This window comes from Amphibalanus amphitrite, unplaced genomic scaffold (genome assembly GCF_019059575.1).
Source record: "Amphibalanus amphitrite isolate SeventyFive unplaced genomic scaffold, NRLGWU_Aamphi_draft 000595F_arrow, whole genome shotgun sequence".
Classification (NCBI taxonomy): Eukaryota; Metazoa; Arthropoda; class Thecostraca; order Balanomorpha; family Balanidae; genus Amphibalanus; species Amphibalanus amphitrite.
In genome coordinates this window covers 100,621-120,134 of record NW_024882089.1, presented here as the reverse complement: position 1 = coordinate 120,134, position 19,514 = coordinate 100,621, and the positions used below count along the sequence as shown (strand labels likewise).

Here is a 19,514-nt window from a genome sequence, read left to right as displayed (position 1 = left end):
CATTTGTTTGAAGGTTTGAGCCCTTAGATTCTGCGGCCGAAATAGCTCAGTTGGGAGAGCGTTAGACTGAAGATCTAAAGGTCCCCGGTTCGATCCCGGGTTTCGGCACTTTTATCCGGTGAAGAGGGATGCACCAGACTGAAGTACGCGTTCGTTGTTGTTCACACAAGTCTGGTTTCGTGCCGCTGCTACGTCGAATCAACATTTTTATCACGGTGACTATAAATAATTTTTATCATATTTTTATTTTGTCACTTTTGATATTGCTAACTTGATATTGCTAGCGAACACATGGCTTTGTAGCACTACTGTAACACTGTTCAGTTAAGGTGGCCGTCCACTGGTTAGGCGCACATCTTTACGCGATGAATTTAACATTGGAATCTATGGGCTGCGCGCCGACTGCGGTTCAGCGCCGAACGCGCGATGAAGGGCAGTCAGCTGATTATTCGTCGACTGGTCGGCGCCGAATCACGCGCTGAAGAGTTGAAATAATTGAACTTTTCAATGCGCGCTAGGCGCCGAACGATTGCGCGCTGAATACACGCCTAACCAGTGGACGGCCACCTTTACAGATGGGCGATGGCCCTGTTTGATCATCATGACATAAATGTTTTCTTTCCTCCATTTATTTGCACCCATGAACCAACGGCCAACGGGCCAACAAGTCGTGTTACCAGTTTCTATGCATCGATATGAAAATCAAATATGTTAAGCGGATATTTAATTCGAGAAACTAATCCTTCATGAGTTTGCATGGACATCAAGGAATTTTCGCATCCCGTTACAACTCTAGTTTGGTATAATTCTATAGGTAGGTATTGCTTGCCACTCGCCTGTGTGCAACGTTTTCCAGCGTCTCAAATTGTGCATAGGCGGCGGAACGGGGGGGGGGGGGCACCGGGTCATCCTTTGATTTTGGCATTTTATCATTTGGGCGTTGCATGGAAAGAATGGGACCAAAAGTCGGCAGTGCCCCCCCCCCCTTGAATTGAAGGTGTTCCGCCGCCACTGCTAATATGTAGGGGGGGGGCAGCTGGACCCCCTGCCTTTCGGCCCCTGATCGAGCTACAGCTTCGCGGAAAACGAAAGGAGCGTGTTGCCCGTGACGAGAGGAAGCCGGTGATATCCAATTTTTAGGTTCTAGGTAGGTAGGTATCTTCCAGGTCAGGTCAAGGACCCATATGTGGGGAAAATCGGGACCTGCTAGAACTTCGTAAAGTGTAGCTATTATGAGATTTTTCGGGGCGCTGATCACGAATTTCGTGTTAGTTTTGATCACAGATTATGTCTTCGTGCATTTAGGCCCGGTCGGATCAGGTCAGGTCAGGTCAATTAGTGTGCGTCCTGCCAGAGGCGGATCCAGCTCCAGCAGAGTTTTTTTTTTTGGGGGGGGGGGGCAAACCATAACAGTTTATCGATTTATTCCATGCATCGTCCATAGATAGGCGTAATGTTAAAATTATGCCGTTGGGGGGGGGGGGCAAATGCCCATTTTGCCCCCCCCCCCCTGGATCCGCCACTGCGTCCTGCCTGCTATCCACAGTAGGTGTCAACCACCACCAAGGGCGTCGTAACATGGTTACGATGACGATGGCACTAACACTACTTCGTGAATGTTCAAATGGATCGAAATCAGCGCAAAAAACTACCCTAGAAACATGTTAAAATCATAAAAAACAAGGTCATCAAAAGTGAATGACCTTGACCTGACTCTCAACTCTCAAGTGACCTTGAAACCCACCATAATGCATGGGATCAACATCATTTAACATGGTTGAGCGTTTACAATCACAAAAAAGACCATGGAAACGCGCGGATAATGTAAGCTGACACACGCCGAATCGCGATTCCGGCCAAACATGGTCTCGAGAAATAAGTCACAGGTCAAAGGTCCTTCCGGTCAGGGTCATGCAATTTTTAGAGCTGATGTAAAATTGATCAACTCGAGGGTAGGTACTGAAACTTTCGTTGCGATCGGTCGCTTTTTGCGCGGGTTATTTGCAAAAACCGGGGGAGATCCGCCCCCCCCCACTACATGTGCGAGGGTTACATTTCTTGAAATCTATGCGTTTTGCATTACGAATGAGCGTCAACACCTATTCAGCAATCACGGGCGTGCCCATGACGCCTTATCGCTAACTTCCGTGAGGAATGTGGGACGATCAAGAAGTTAACCCTCGCCCGCACATGCCATTTTCCCATCCTAGAACGCACATGGGGGTGGGGGTGGGGGGGGGGGTTGCCACCCCCCGCACCATTTCGTTCCTGTTGGAGATAGAGCTTAGCAGTAAAGACCAAAAAGATTCTTTGGGAAGAGACGAATCCAACGGTACCCAGTTTTACCTTCTCAGGTCAGTCATTGACCTTCCAGGTCAGGTCAAACTAAAAAATGTTGCTGTTTTGGGTCACCGTTGGATATCAAGTGCGCTGCTTATCAAATACCGATGACGATGCTGTTTTCTGGTGCCAAGCCAGCTAGAACCTCTTTGTCACACTACCCGACCAGAATTTTGCTGCTAAGGTCATTTCAGGTCAAGTTAGGTCAAGGTCAATTATATGTGTTTGTATGTCTGTGTGTGTCTGTGTGTATAGGTACTGATGTGTGCACCGATTGTTTTTAGGTCCATATCACATGAAATCATGATCTGAGAAGCTTTTACCAAAAATGCAGTCAAAAAACTTCACAAAAAGTAAATTCAGCTTGCCTAAAACGCAATTATCTTAGATGACCTAGGTTGACCTTGACCCTGACCTTGACCCCTGTACATCGTCGAACAACATGTTCCATGATAGGTGGGAGGTAAGACTGGCAAAAAAGGCCGAAATCAGGGTGTCAAAAGCTTACAAGGCCCATGGCAACCGCAAGATGTTGAGAATTGGCCATTTGGGTCATGACATGACCTGAAAAACAAGGTCATATCTCCGAAACCAAAAATCACAGAAACTTGAAATTTTCTGTGGACATCAAGAAAGGATAGACGAGCAGCTAATACGAAAAATCAGCCTTCTAGCTCTAAAAATGTTGAGTGCAGAGCAGAAAGACTGCCTGGGGGGGTGGGGTGGCAACCACTCCCCCCCCCCCCCATGTGCGGGCGAGGGTTAAGCAATGCTTTGAGGCTGATCGTCATCACATTATCCGGCGGCGATTCTCCCAATTTCTCCTTGATGTCCATTGATGTCACTCTCCACAGAAAACCAGCCGGCTCTGCGTCTCCTCGACACAGTCCCCGGCGGATGTGATGTCACATGCACTATCTCAGCTGGGTCTTCCTGTGCGCCGAGCTCAGTCGATCGCCCTCAGTCCTTTGTGCGCCTCCAGGGAGTTCAGGTCTAAGTCGGGTCATCTACAGCCGGCTCTGTGCTCCCTGGTGCACGAGCTAGTCGTCGGATCATTCTAGTGGTGTTCTTTCAAGAGTCTCCTAAACTTCTGTCATCATGTTTGACCTCTTCGGCTCCGTCAAGGGCATGCTGAAGCTGGATGACGTCAGCACAGACAATCATGTGTTCCGTCTGCACTACAAGGTGACGACAGTGATGTTGGTGATATTCTCCCTTCTTGTAACTTCACATCAATACATCGGAGATCCGATCGACTGCTACAGCACCTCCAACATTCCCGACAACGTCTTCGACTCCTACTGCTGGATCCACTCGACATTCAGCGTGGAGCAGGCCACCAAAGTCCAGCGAGGATTTACCCCTCACTACGGAGTCGGCACAAAGCAGACCGATGACACCGTGCAGTATCACGCCTACTACCAGTGGGTCTGTTTCGTGTTGTTCTTGCAGGCGCTGATGTTCTATACTCCTCGCTTTTTGTGGCAAGGATGGGAGGGCGGTAAGGCTAGGATGCTAGTCATGGAGCTCAACTGTCCGATTGTTGATGAGCAGGCCAAGAACGACCGCAAAGCGCTACTGGTGGAGTACCTGACGTGTAACATGCACAACCACACGATGTACGCGCTCAAGTTCTTCTTCTGTGAGTTTCTAAACCTGGTGAATGTCGTGGGGCAGATCTTCTTCATCGACTACTTTCTCGACTACGAGTTCACGACATACGGCCTGCGCGTGGTGGAGTTTTCACAGAGCGCCTCTGAGGAGCGGACCGATCCGATGACGCTCGTCTTCCCCAAGGTGACCAAATGCAACTTTGAGACGTTCGGTCACTCGGGCACCCCTCAGGTGCACGACGCCATCTGCGTGCTCCCGCTCAACATCGTCAACGAGAAGGTGTACATCATCCTCTGGTTCTGGCTGGTCATCCTCACCGCCATCAGCGCCATGGCCATCGTCTACCGCTTCTTCGTCGTCTTGTCACCCAACTTGCGGACGACGCTGCTGCGCACGCGCGCGCGACTGGCGCCTCCCGAGCAGGTGAGGGCGGTGGCCGGTCGACTCTGGCTGGGCGACTGGTTCGTGCTGTACCAGCTCGGCAAGAACCTGGACCCGCTCATCTTCAAGGAGGTGCTGGATGATCTGGATCGTGCCGTCTCAGTCCGTGCCTGACCCGCCTTTGTCTGCGATTCACGGAGATTAGATAGAAACAAAATGGCGTCTGTGACGCTCACCGTACGAGTATTAAACCAGGAATTGTGCTTTTTATGGAATGGATATTGGTTGGCTTTTATGTGTTGGTGTTTAATTACATTCCAGCGTGTCTTTATATTGAAATATATTATACGTGCCACATTTGTGTTTCTTATTTCATTTTCCGATGAATATGATATTGCTTATTTACGAACAAACATTTACCGACATGAACATGATTAGACGCATTGAGCACTTAACTGGACAAAGCGGAACGCATGAGTTGCCCAACAGCATAAATATTCTGCGTATATGTTTATCATTCTCATTTGGAAATAAAAACTACGAATATTCTTCAATGACGTTTTGGAGATCACTTTAAATTCCAAGCATCGGTTTGTCGTCTCATGCTACGTTTGTGAACCTTAAATATCAAATCTCAATAAAACATAAATCATGTGCCTGCTCCTACAAGCCTGCTCGACTTTACCACAAAATTATGTTGAACACAAAACAAAGCTCATGTTCTGAATAAAAGATCGGCAATACTCGATGATCCAAATCGATCCGTTTGCCCTTTCCACGAAATTATATCGTCCAAATCCTGGAATAGCATCGTTATCTAATTGATTCACTAAAGTGACGTCATCCCACACGAGTGGCATCATGTATTAGCCGGGACTTTTCTGACGTAACATTTCCGACCACTGGTGGTTTAGGCCGAGTGGGATATGATGCAGTAAGCGAACCAATCGGAAGTCTTAGGTTAGACAGCCTGCCGAATCTAAAAAATGTCTGGTTTTCACTATTCAGTGTTCGCTCATTTATTTACTTTCACCATTCTATATGCATGAGTGACAAGTGTATCGGGCATAATCCATGGGAATGAACCATGGTAACATGGATTTTTCCAAATAAAAACAGTTTGCAGATCCGCTGACTCAACAGGACCTGAATTTGTACTGGAACCCGTTTGGGTTTCATTAAAACTGTGGCGATTTACAGTGTGGAAATGTCTGACGATTTACATACGTCTGTGGGGCGTGGGCGAGCTGGTGAAATCCAGTTGAATCTATGCTATTGCTGGACGGCGGGCGTGCGGTGCGGATTTTTGCGTCGTTTGCGGGTACGTTTCAGGCTGCGATGCGGGCGTTTTTGGCGTGTTTACGGTTCTTTTGTTTGCGCATTTGGCGGCGGGCGTTTTTGCGGAGTTTGCGGGTGAGTGTGTTGACAACCTGCAGTCCCGCGATGCGGAGCCCAGCATCGCAGATGTTATTGCTGGATTCCAACTGGGTCCGTTTGATCCCACCTCTGTCTGGACTTTGTCGTCGCTCAGGGACCCGAGTCGACGGTGATAGCTGTGATCTAGAGCCAACCGGAACTCTGAATCGCTCATCCGGCGTCTCCGACCGCCGGTTCCGGCGTCTCGCATTCGCGAGAAGTCGTTATAGAACGCGCACGTGACAATGTGCACACTGCACAGTGCACAGTGAGTGCACACGGTACTAAATTAGTGCCTCGTTGCGTTCATAGAAAAAATGGGTTGCCTGGGACATGATGGAATGATTTCTGGCGGTTAGAGTAACGCTCGCGGCCAAACGACGGCATGAATCTAGTTAGGTATCCCTCATCGATATTCGCATGATTAACAGCAAATGACACTGAAACTGTTGGTTATATTTCACAAGCTAACAAAGGTTTCCACGATACGGTGGGTAGACAGTAGACATTCCAGAAGCCGAGGATGTCCATCTGCACAGTCCCGGCACTCAGTCTGGGCGGCACGGGAGACGGAGACCGCGGCGGCGACAGGCGCTATCGGTCGGAACTTCCCGTGCTTCTGCAGACGAGCCCCGCTTTGAAGACGCTCCGAGCTGCCACGTGCATGTTTTCGACCATGTTCTGGTGTGCTGGAAAACACATAGGAAGCCTTGTAATCACAAACATTCAACGTTTCCTTACGAATGGGTCAGCCATGCAGTAGACGCGCTTACCTTTCACAGCTCGCCTCTTATTATGCTATTACCTACAAATATCATTCATATGACTATTGCCTATTACATATTATGGGTCGATCAGAAATACATTGAGCCATTTTATCTCTTTTACTCTACATAAAATACGTCGGCTTACGTGACTTAACATACGTGAGTTATCGGCTTTTATCCTACACGTAAAGCTCAAGAAAAATTTATTAAGTAAAAGATAAACTAGACAAGTCAATATTACATACCTATTACTGCCATAGACTACTGTACCGTATATGGAGTAGTCTATGTTACTGCTTGTTGTTAACCCGCGCCCCGCTGGTGGGGGGGGGGGGAGCAGAATCTGCCCCCTCCCGTTTTTCGCCAATAACTTCTAAACGCGTTACGCCAGCGACGTCAAGCTTTCAGTACCTTATCATACATCAATTTGACACGCTCCCTGAAATTTGAGCGAAATCCGTCGGAAACTTTTTGAGAAAATGACGTTTTAGTGACGTCATGTTCACCACTTTCGCCTAAAAAACGGGAAAATTTCAAACGCCGCTAACATCTTCATTTTTAAAGGAATCAAGACGTAACAAAAAAGGTTATACGTTATTCTACTTTGTCTATCAAATGGCTATCTCCGTTTGTTAAACATTTTGGATTTTGGCCTAATTTTTTTAACTTACTTTTTTGGGAAAATAATTATAAAATCCAAAACTTTACGTGTATCGAAAAAAGGTATACATGTCACAGAAGTGGTCTATGTGCAACTACATACCAATTTTTAGAAGAATCGGTTCAAAAATGTGGGAGTTATTCAAAAATTTATGACGTCACGACACACAAAATTTTTGATTTTTTTTGGAAGTGCTAGACCTCGTATGGAAGCAAAAATAGCACCATTCGATTTGCCGTGAAAAACTGCATCAGATAGACACCTTTTTAGGCCTTAACAACCAACTTCAAAATTTAACCTCACTTGACCTGACCATGACCTGACCTCGACCTGAAATTTATCCAGAGGTGGTCCATATCACTTATTGAGTGTGCCTATTGAATTCTATGAATAAAATGACCCATAAAACATGTGTCGCACATGCCCTTTTCTATATTTTGTTTTTGGTGACCTGACCTGACCTGACCTGACCTTGACCTTGACCTTTGAATGATATTGTATGCAACGAATATTGTCTTGGTAGTCTAAGAACACGTTTTGGACAATTAGTCTCAGTCCATTGTTCGGCAACTACGGTGCAAGGCCGATACTGTAGAAACTTGCATTTTGTACCCTTGACCTGACCTTGACCTGGCCTCTGACCTACTTAAGAAAAAAATGGGCTCTTAAGATCCGCTTTGTTGAGAGCTTTCGATTGCCGTTTTCCCCGTCTTTCTACGACCATCGGTTCGGAAGTTAGACAGGGGGGGGGGGCAGAATCTGCCCCCCCCCCCCAGGAGGGCGCGTATGGCTGAATAGCCCAGCGGGGCGCGGGTTAACTCGTTACCATTTTGAGGCTTTGAGCGCAGTTTCGTGTAAAGAATGCATACAAGCAAATCAGTTGTTCCTTTCAGAATGTTCTCACAAAGTGAGAACATAACGATGTGCATTTCACTTTGCATAAGTATTAAGTTCTGAAACGAACAACTGATTTATTTTTATCCCTCTCTTAGCCAGGATGACACACGGCTGTTAAATACCTTTCAGCGATAGGTATTGACAATTTACTGCGATGCTATTTGACTTACATAATGTGAAAAAACACGAAATGATTCATAAATTACCATTGACTCACAAAATGATCAACAAGACTACAAAATTATGGCAACAGCTATTCAAAGTGACAACATTTTTCTGTCCACGTGAAGCACGAGGTAAGAAGAGGTCAGCCTGATGTCACCCTGTTGCCCGATGTCCGGCACGTGGAGCCGGAGGGATACGGCGGACATCGCCCTGGAGAGTCGTCACTTGCCGGCAGAGTGTCTGATGACATAACGTTCATTATGCGACACATTTAATCGTGCCTCGAAACAGCGGTTATCGCAAACTCTTGCCGGTGTCTGACGACTTTCCAGAACCCATGATGCCCTATAATCATGGCCTATCTATGCCTACCTCCCTATCTAGTGCCCCTTGCCTACGTGACTACTTGCCTACCTACCGAGCTACCTGACTTAGGTCAAGCAAGTAACAAACAACAAAACCAAATTCTTTTATATCATTTTTAAACCAGTAGTATTTTAGTCATAAGTGAATCAGATAAAGACCAAGCTATAGATCCTGATCCTGGAATCAAGTCTTCTCCAACAACAAATCAAATCAAATCTAAGCTAATATCATCAACCTGCATTAACCAAACCAAACATACAAAGCGATACATTAAATGCTCCCCAAAGACTTTCTAATTATATTTATCATTAAAACCAGCATTCAAACAAGTGATAGACTGACCGGCCCAACAATCAATAAAATGATACAGTAGAACACAAAGTTAAATTCAAGGAGTATAGTTTTAACAACTGGAAATAATAAAAAGAATATTGTTTGTAGGGACATAAAAAACACGAAAGACCATAAGCCACACAAATATAAGAATCATATTTTCACCTTACATTAGCAAATTGTTTAGATCTTGGTTGAAATATTTCCACTTCACTGATAGCTGTACGCAGCAAAACATTCGCGTCGCAAAAGCAAATCTTTAAAAGTATTTCGGGCATGGCGTCTGCTTGCAATGGCTGACGGGCGTCCGCAAAATTAAGTGAGCGCAAAACTGCCGCAGCACCAAAATCGCGATAAGAAACACCTCAGCAAAGTCTGCTCAACACTCCATAACCCGCCAATTTTAAATACAATCCATTACATACAACTTGATAGGAGGGTATATGGAATATGTTATATCCTACCATGGCCTGGGCTGGCCTACCATGGGCTGTACAAACTTAAATGTTGAGAGCTTGCATAAGTAGCCCTTAAGCATGTCCCTAACACACAAATAATAACAAGAACTGACAAAGATATGCAAAATACTCATTAAAGGAAGACTGCCACCTTCAAAAAGTTTTCTCAGATTGGCCTATGATTTATTCCCTGGACAAAACAAAATTTTAGAATTCACCTGACAAAGTATCATCACGTGAATCGCGAAAAAAATTGTTGATTATCATACAATTATCAATCGGTTAATGTCTAGCGACAATGTTTACACATCACTAGACTTCAAGGTCATAAGATTATTACATTTTATTTGAAAAAGTAAGGTATTTTATGATTTACTACTATATGATTTCATAAGAAATTGGCCATGTTTAATTTATTTTGCATTTAAGTTCGTAAAACATTTAAAAATCATGGCTCATTTGGAATGGGTCTGCCGCCCATGTTAAACCCCATTTCCCACACTTTTTTGGAAAAAATGAACTACTGAATATATAGGTTTAACTTTTATTTTGACACTTCAAAATTCTTCTCTGATCTCGAAACAATCAAAGTTTGACATATATTTACCAAAAGATAAGAAAATTCGTGTTTCAAAGTTATCGATAAACAGTAGAGATGTCGGTTTTCTTGGACTAAAAAAATGGCATCAAACTGAACTTTGGTCTCCGATTTCTCGCAAACGGGTTCGAATTTCGGAAAACCGACTTCAGTCTGGGACATAGGTGGCTCAGCTCTAGTGAAAACCGTTTTGTGGAAAAAAGGTGGCAGTCTACCTTTAAAGGGACAGTATCATCGAAAAAATCAATGTATGGAGCTGATTTTTTTTACTAGCATTTCTTATTTTTCTGAATCAGAAAAACATGGTTTGAGGACCGAACTCGGTGAAAAATATTTTTCATGAGCGAGTCATTTTCATGAGCGAACCACCACTACAAGCATGGCCGCCACTTTGGAAGCCTGCGAAATTACTACAGAACTGGCGCAGATAATACATTATTGATGCTACGCTTACGCGGCCGCTCTTCTGATTGAGTTGTCGTTAGGGAAAGGCAGCATTAGGTATTGCCCAGAAGATATCACGTGACAATATTCTCGTACTTGAAGCAAATGTGAAGTACTTTTAGCAGATCAGATGACGTCATACATAAACGTCATACATTGGAGGGAGATTGTGATTCAAGCTGGAGGAATTCCTTTGTTGAGCCGCTAGAATCCGAAGGAAACAGCGAAAACTGCCTACGACCCTCGCCGGCACAGTTGATGCACCCCCCCCCCCCCCAAGGTTTTTCGCGAATAACTCGCGTAAAAAGCGGTCGATCGCGACGAAACTTTCAGTACCCTCGCATTGATCAATTTTACACCTACCCTGAAAATTTCATGACCCTGACCCCAATGGCCTTTGACCTGTGACCTCTTTTCTGTGACCATGTTTGGCCGAAATCGCGGTTCGGCGCATGTCGGCTCGCATTAGCCGCGCGTTTGCAAGCTTTTCGTGGTTTCAAACGTTCAAACATGTGATTTGATGTTGCTCCCATGCATTAGGGTGGGTGTCAAGGTCACCTGAAGGTCAGGTCAGGTCATTGACCTTTGGTGACCTCGGGTGACCTCGGTTCACTTTTCGAGTTTTACATGTTTTTAGGCTAGTTTTTGGAGCTGAATTCGAATTTAGCAACCATTTGAACATTTACGAAGTAGTTTTGGTGCCTTCGTAACATGTTACGAAGCTGTCCGAGGCGGTTGACACGTATTACGAATGCCCGTCACAACCCCTACCGGTTGACCTGACCTGACCTGACCCGACCTGGCCTAAATGCTTAAAGACATCATCTCTGATCAAAACTAACACGATATTCGTGATCAGCACCCCGGAAAACCACATAGCAGCCACACTTTACGACTTTCTAACAGGTCCCGATTTTCCCGGTTTTCGGGTCATTGACCTGACCTGGAAGGTCACCCGATGACCTAGGACCTTAAAATTGGGTATCATCGGCTTCCTCTCGTGACGGGCAACACGCTTGTTTTTCCGCGAAGCTCTAGCTCGATCAGGGGCCAAACGCGAGGGGGGGGGGTCGTACCAACCCCCCCCCCCCCTTGCGCCGTCGAAGGACTCAAAATGGCCTGTGCCGGCGAGGGTTAACGGTGATGAATAAGTGCGAAAAACGTTTTGGCTTTATAAAATTTGATGAAATGACCAGGGTAAAAGTTTTATTACTGGCGGTCAATTCAAAACGGCGCAAACATTTAAACAGTGAAGATAGTGAAGCACGATTCAAAGTGTAGTACACCTTTCGTACTTTGAGCGGCGATAGCGGGATAACGGTGTGGAGCTTCAAGGATCGGTCTTCAGTTCCCAGACCAGAAAGGTGGGGCCTATGCAATGTCAAATTTCATCAAAATGGTGATACTGTCCCTTTAATAGATGAAACTATTGAATGAACATTAGCTTAGAAACGTTCATGATGCCAACTATTATAAGACCCTAGCTAGGCTGACATGTGTAGAAAACTTCCCCGTAAAGTGTGAACCATCTGATATTACGTACGTGATATTAAGCATCTATACGCTCAACATAGAATCAAATGTGCATAAGCTATTCTTTCCAAAGTCAAGCACAGTGGGGAAAAAAATTGACGGCACAAAGACGAATAAAAACGAGGAGCCATCTTACCATGCAAGAGTCCAATATCGCCCAGTCCTGTTGCAGACCACTCACTTGATAAATCCGCCACCGCAACAAAAGAATGTACACTTTCAAAACCGCAACAAAATGTTTAAATATGCGCGGAATGACAGCGGCAAAATACTCCCTTCTCTCGCAATTCGTCCTTAAGCAAAAGGCTAGACAGCGCTTTAAAAACCGACTGCGCAACTAAATCAAAACAACTAACATTAGAAAAATGTAAAAGATTCGAAAACTAAACACGTCTTATTTGTGTGCATAAGCCACCCCGACAGACTTGTGGTCTATAGTATATTGCATATCTATTTGCCTAGGTGTATTTATTTGTATGTGTGATGTTAAATTATTATGCTGCTATGATGTTGTGGCATTATCCTTGATTATTTTTGCTTCATGGTAAGAGTATTACTTGCACTTAACACCAGGACAGGTCACAGGTGATTGAGGGAAGGGAACTTCGAGGAAAAAGAGGAAGACACTCACCACAAACCAGTTTACTTACCGTAGAACTGCCAAATAGCGCCGACAAGAAATGAGACTTCATCAAAGACTTGCAGCACCCAAAATGTTGATTCTCCGCCGCAAATGATCGCCGTGAGCGAGCAACGTCTCTGCAGCCGTGCGCCCGTTAATTTCCGTAAGCTTAAAAAGCGCTCCGAAAAATCGACTCTTAATTAAAGAAAATGGTCAAACGAAGTTACAAAATGCGAGTCCTTCAAAACTGCAAATCTGATCAGTTTTTTATTTATTTTAAAAGAGTGATATCCATTTCCATTAATTTGTTTGCGTTAGAGTGTCGTGAAATGTTAAGTTATGTTTCTCTTATTTGATGATATTAATTAGCCGTTTCCACGGTCGGGCTTTATCTGGCGAATGCAACTAATTTAACCAAATATGTGTCTAATCTCTTTTACAACAAATATTTTCAAATTATGAAATCATTTTAGTGGTTAGTCGACTAATGTCCAATAGTGCGACAAAGAAGGCTTATACGCAATTAGCGCAACCCTAGCTAATAGCTACGAAGAAGCACACTGAGCCTAATTTGACCAAATCTGCACCAAATCTGACCAAATGTGTACGAACTGTGAACCAGATAGCCGTCGTGGAAACTGCTATCCTTATCTACTTTTTTAAATGCTTCTAAACAAGAAGTAATTTCTAACGTGCCTTCCTCTAATCAATGTATATCCCAGGCCATCAGCAGTTTGTAGTGCTCAACCATATGCGTCGTTGGCGTTGACCTGAGCCTTCGTTGACCTCTGCCGGCCGGTCAGCGGTCAGCTGTTGACCCGACTCGGGTGAGCGCTGCCCGCGGCGGCCGGTCGGCGCCGGGAGCCGGGAGCACGGCTGGCAGCCGTCCAGAATGGGCAGCGCGTCTTGACATGACAAACACGGCTACAGTGAGGCAATGACAGGCGGATCCAGGTGGCTGAGATCAAGGCCAGGTTACGTTAACTTTATGCTTAACACCGGAATGTTAAAGAAATAGGCAAAATAAATCACCCTTAACCAATAAAGACAAGTATAAAGCTAGCAACAAATTACTTTGCATTCAAATTGCAAGCTGAACTTCACTGAATATTTCTACATTTAGGAAGCAATATTCAATAAGCCAATTATTATTAATATCTAAGTACAAATCTAAAACATGCGTTCACATAAAGTTCACTCCAAAAGACATTATTCAGTCATTTTTATTTTTATCATGGCAAACGCTAGTCCAAATTTGAAACACTGAATAACAGCTCATCTGGACCCGCCGTACACACTAAAACAGCGAACACGATAGACAATTGAATTACCGTTCCAGTGTGGAACTGGAACGGACTGACCATTCTGGATCCGAAGCGCTCCAGCTCCATCGTAGAAAATTGAAGATTCTGAAACGAGAAATGATATCGGTTAAAGTTTTTTCTTTCCAGTGGAAGATCTTCACCATATATTTTCACTCACAAAACACACTCATGTCACTCACTGACAGATCGGTAACTCACCTGGTCACTCCAACTAAATCACCAATCGGTCTTCCAGTTGGCACAACTATCACTTATCACGGCCCGAGTGTCCACTGTCGCGCACCGCTCAGCACCAACACTCCACTTATCACTTCACTACCACTCACTCAATCACTTCACCACCAATCACCAAACGCGCAAAAGTTCACCATATTAGCACGAATCGACCGCGACGAACCGCATGTAACGCCTCCTGACTTCTCGGGGGCCGTATTTCCCGTCCACGGAGGGAAATGTGTCGGAGGGAACATGTATCAGAGGAAGCAAGAGTCAGAGGAACATGTGTTAGAGCGAAGATGTGTCGAAGGGACATACGCTGCAGAGGGTACATTGTCTAGAGGGAACATGCGTTGAAGGGATATACGCTGCAGAGGGTACAGTCTGTCTTAAAAGTACCGCGCAAAGTGGCGGTGGATCCATCAAGCCTGACCGAGAAAGGTCTGCTTTAATTTGAAAGTCACCGAACCAATTGAGCTGGGGAATGGACGAGGATGTCCATTGCTTCGGTGACCCAAATTTAGCAGGCCCTTCCTCAGTCAGGCTCGATGGATCCACCGCCACTTTGCGCGGTACTTTTAAGACAGACTGTACATTGTCACAGGGCATATGCGGCGGAACAGGGAGGGCACCGTGCCCACTTTGATTTTGGCATTTTAACATTAGCCCTATGGGCGTTGCATGGAAAGAATGGGACCAAAAGTCGGCAGTGCCCCCCTTTAACCCGCGCGGGGCTGGAGGGGGGGGTAAATTTTACCCCCCCTCGCGAATTTTTGCAATATCTCAAAACCGGCGGCGCGCAGCGCCGCCAAACTTTCAGTACCTTTTCTTACATCAATTTGGCACGTACCCTGAAAATTTGAGCGAAATCCGTCGGAAATTTTTTGAGAAATTGACGTTTTAGTGACGTCATGTTCGCCATTTTCGCCTCAAAAACGGCAAAAGTTCAAACGCTGCTAACATCTTCATTTTTAAAGGAATCAAGACGTAACAAAAAAGGATATACGTAATTTTACTTTGTCTATCAAATGGCTATCTCGGTTTTTTGAAAATTTTGGATTTTGGCCCAAATTTTTTCAAAAAACTGACTTTTTTGGGAAAATAGCTATAAAATCCAAAATTTTGAGTGTATCGAAAAATCCGGAATATATGTCAGAGAAGTGGTCTATGTGCACCTATATACCAAGTTTTAGAAGAATCGGTTCAAAAATGTGGGAGTTATTCAAAATTGTATGACGTCACGACACACAAAAATTTTGAAAAACGACTTTTTTGGAAGTTCTAGACCTCGTACGGAAACAAAAATAGCACCATTCGATTCGCCGTGAAAAACTGCATCAGATAGACACCTTTTTAGGCCTTAACAACCAACTTCAAAATTTGACCTCACTTGACCTGACCTTGACCTGACCTCGACCTGAAATTCATCCAGAGGTGGTCCATATCACTTATTGAGTGTGCCTATTGAATTCTATGAGTAAAATGACCCATAAAACATGTGTCGCACATGCCCTTTTCTATATTTTGTTTTTGGTGACCTGACCTGACCTGACCTGACCTTGACCTTGACCTCTGAATGATATTGTATGCAACGAATATTGTCTTGGTAGCCTAAAAACACGTTTTGGGTGATCAGTCTCAGTCCATGACTCCATTCTTCGGCAACTACGGTGCAAGGCCGATACTGTAGGAACTTGCAATTTGTACCCTTGACCTGACCTTGACCTTGACCTCAAACTTAAAATTAAGTACATGTTTTTAGTTGTTCGTGATGAGATCTTTCGATTGGCGTTTGAATTTTCCAAATCGGACCATTAGTTCGGGAGATAACAGGGGGGGTAAAATTTACCCCCCCCCCAGCCCCGCGCGTTCGGCTGGAGACCCCAGCCCCGCGCGGGTTAATTGAAGGTGTTCCGCCGCTACTGAAGAGGAACATGTGTTAGAGGGAACATGCGTCGAAGGAACATACGCTGCAGAGGGCACATTGTCACAGGGAGCAGGGTTTGGAGGGAACAATTGTGTCAGAGAGGACATGTGTCAGAGCCCAGAGGGAACGAGGGTTAGAGCGGACATGGGTCTGAGAAAAATGAGGGAAATTTTTGATTTGAAAAAAAAATGAAAAAAGAGGGAACACGTTTCAGAGGAAACTCGTAACGGAGCGAGCATGGATAAGAGGGAACATGAATGAGAGGGAGCATGGATGAGAGGGAACACGTGCGAGAAGGAACTTGTGTCGAAGGAAACTCACCCAAAACCATTTTACTTACCGAAAAACTCCCTCAACGCCGACAACTAGACTATCTCCTCATCAGTGGCCCCCAGCACGATTTAGCAACCCAGCCAATAATACCAAGCTTAAAAAACTCAGAGCGTTAAAAAACGCGGGGATCCAAGATCAAATGATGTGAATTTAAAGCCGAAACTGACTGAAGGTATATAAAGGTGCCCTTCACTTAAACTCACTTACTCAAGAAATAGCGCAAATACCTGACAAGATTCAATAAGTGTGAGCACAATGTTTTATTTTCTCTACTAACTATTTCACTCTTTACCTCTATACTCTACTACCCATTTTTAAAAACAAAAAAAGACCATTGAAGTAACGTAAGCTAACATAGACCATCCTAGAGACATTAGATGTGCCAACTAAACGCACAAGTAGTCATCCGTAAGTTGTAACAACCCCCTTTCAACATAACATGGATGTTTCAAGCTCAACAATTAATACATACACAACATTCAATCTAACCTCAATTAAACCTCCCAAGGTCTGTTAGGAGCACCAATAGAAGGCGAATTGACAGCATATAAAGGAGTAAAAATTTAAAACCATCTTACCATGCATGAGTCCAATGTCGTCCAGACTTGTTGCAAATCACTCACTAGATAAATTTACCGCGTCAATAAAGGAATTAGGTACCTATTCCAAAACGCCAACGAACTGCTCAATATGCACGAAATAAGAACTGTAGCTTTTGACGTTTCCTATGACACGCCCGCAAGCAAAATACATACTCAATCAAAACAATCAAAAAACGTCTTAAAAGGAGGTTTGATCAACCGACGCTAAAAAGCATACAAATTTTGATAATGATAACCGACCTCTTTTGTTTTCTGTATGCTTTTTAGTTATTTGCACATATTTATTTGCATTGCAGTGTAATGTGACGAAATTAAATGACTGTTGTCTTGTCCTAATGCTTATTATTCTTGTTTTATAATTCAAATTCGATGTTTTTAACTCCAGTGCAGACAACAAAGGGTACATACGTAGAAGAACATGATCAGGGAAACCTATCACGAACCACTACAAAAACTACTTTCAGAATCAACGAGTCCAGAGTCTCATCATTTTATACAGCCTGCAGCGCTAGTCAAAAGGAAGGTAGCCAAACACTCCCTAGTCAACACAACTTATCCATGCAACTTATGATACACTCTTCCGCTATCTTAGAGGTACAAACTAAGACCTGACAATACCAACGAGTAAGAAATGCACGTCGAACTCTCTTACCATGGTTCTTACCTCCGACGTCGTCCAACCCTGTTGCAAATGACTTACTTGCTAAGTCGCCACGCCAATTAAAGAAGGATTACCTGTTCCAAAATCTTCCAAAACACCAACAAAATGATAAATGCGCGCGAAATAATAACGGTCGAAAAACTAGAAAACGCTTGAAAAGGTGGTATTAACCAGAAAATTCAAAAACCGACCTTCATTCAAAACTCATAAAAAGTACACACAGCGATCTGCTCTGTTTTCAATGTTTGTTATATATACTTGCATTGCAATATGCTACTTTTTGAGAATGCCTTATTATTTGTCACTTTATGATTTGAATTAGTTGTGGTTAACACTGCAGGACACATGACATAGAGGGAACATGGGTCGAAGGTAATAAACAGGAGTAAAGGAACTCACCACAGTCCTGTAACGGATCCATGACATATAAAATGACGATAATGCAGCAACAGCAATAAAATAATACAGTATAGTTAGTACAGATAATACAGGCTTGAGTTATGATTGTCATTTTATCACCATACAGTCTCTTTTACTTACCGAACAGCATCCAAACAGCGCCGACTATATAGTGTCACTTTAAACGACTTGCAGCACCAGTCAAAACTCAATCAGCAAAACAAGCATAAAAACGCGCCGCACTGACGAAAACGCACGACTTCAACGAAAACATATGAAACAATGTGCGGCGGAAACCATCTGGATATAGTAGTATAGGTGGACATTCAGAATGTTCAATGTTGCTACCTCAAAGATAGGGAGACAAGGGAAAAGTTTCAAAGTGTTGACACAAATAATAGATGGAACTGTACCAGCGAGTAGTAAAGTAATCTTGGTACCAGCTACTTTGTTAAGTGTCAGCATGTCAAGTATTTGTACCTCCGTATTTTCTTTTCTAAAAGACTATCGAACTAACGGGAGCTAAATAAGCATATAAAGACATTAACGATACCAGCTAAACGCACATGTTGTCAGATGCAAACGACCCAATTTCAACATTACATTGACGTTAAATGATAACAATATTCAGCATTCAAACTACATCACCTAAATTTCCCAAGGTCTATTAGCAACACTAAAAGCATGCAGAGTTGACAGCACATGAACGAGAAAAAAAAAGGTAGAGATATCTTACCATGCATAATCCAATGTCACTCAGTAAGTTTTCTTGCAAATTACTCACTAAATAAATCTGTAACGTCAATGAAAAATTCGCCTCTTCAAAAACACCAAAATGTTAAATTTGCTCCAAATCAAGTGCGAATTGATAACGGCGAGCTGTCAACGCCTACGGTGGTATAAATTCGTACACAGAACAAAAAGCAAATGCTTCGAAAAAGCGGACGCCTTGAATAAAAAAGTAACCGAATTTAGAAATAAAGGACATCTATATAAAAAAACACAGATCTATTCTCCTTTGTTCTGAGTGATTTATTATTCATTTGCATTCTATCTGTTTCCATCACATAGTATGTTTTTCTATGACGTTTCCTTTTATGGTGAAAATATGCTGCAACTTTTTCATAACAGGGGAGGCGACAATAAATATTTCAAGGAAACAGAAGGAGGGGAACTTATACGATTAACCCGCGCACCGACGGGGGGGCGGATATCCGCCCCCCCCCCCCCCCCCCCTGAGGTTTTTCGCGAATAGCGGGAAAACCGCGGCGCGTAGCGCCGCGGAATTTGGTGTGACTATAACCTCAACAATTTTACACATGGTGTGCAAGTTTGAACCTCCTACCTTTTAAGGTCAGGTCACCAGGTCACTTTGAATGACCCAACCTCAAGTCACTTTTTTGCAACTTTGTCACCGTGCCAGAGCTACAGTAGATGTCGGAGGCCTTTGAAAGTC

The 19,514-nt window shown here is 44.0% G+C and overlaps 1 protein-coding gene and 1 non-coding gene across 2 annotated transcripts; both read left to right on the top strand.

The window, feature by feature from the left end:
* Window positions 1-35: 35 nt before the first annotated feature.
* On the top strand, window positions 36-108 carry Trnaf-gaa. The gene has a single exon. It is a non-coding gene; the product is annotated as a tRNA-Phe (tRNA).
* A 3,197-nt stretch (window positions 109-3,305) lies between these two features.
* On the top strand, window positions 3,306-4,699 carry LOC122394488 (innexin inx2-like). Its single transcript, XM_043391381.1, has one exon. The coding sequence runs from the start codon at window positions 3,439-3,441 to the stop codon at window positions 4,507-4,509; it is 1,071 nt and encodes a 356-aa protein (XP_043247316.1). The 5' UTR covers window positions 3,306-3,438; the 3' UTR covers window positions 4,510-4,699.
* Window positions 4,700-19,514: the final 14,815 nt, after the last annotated feature.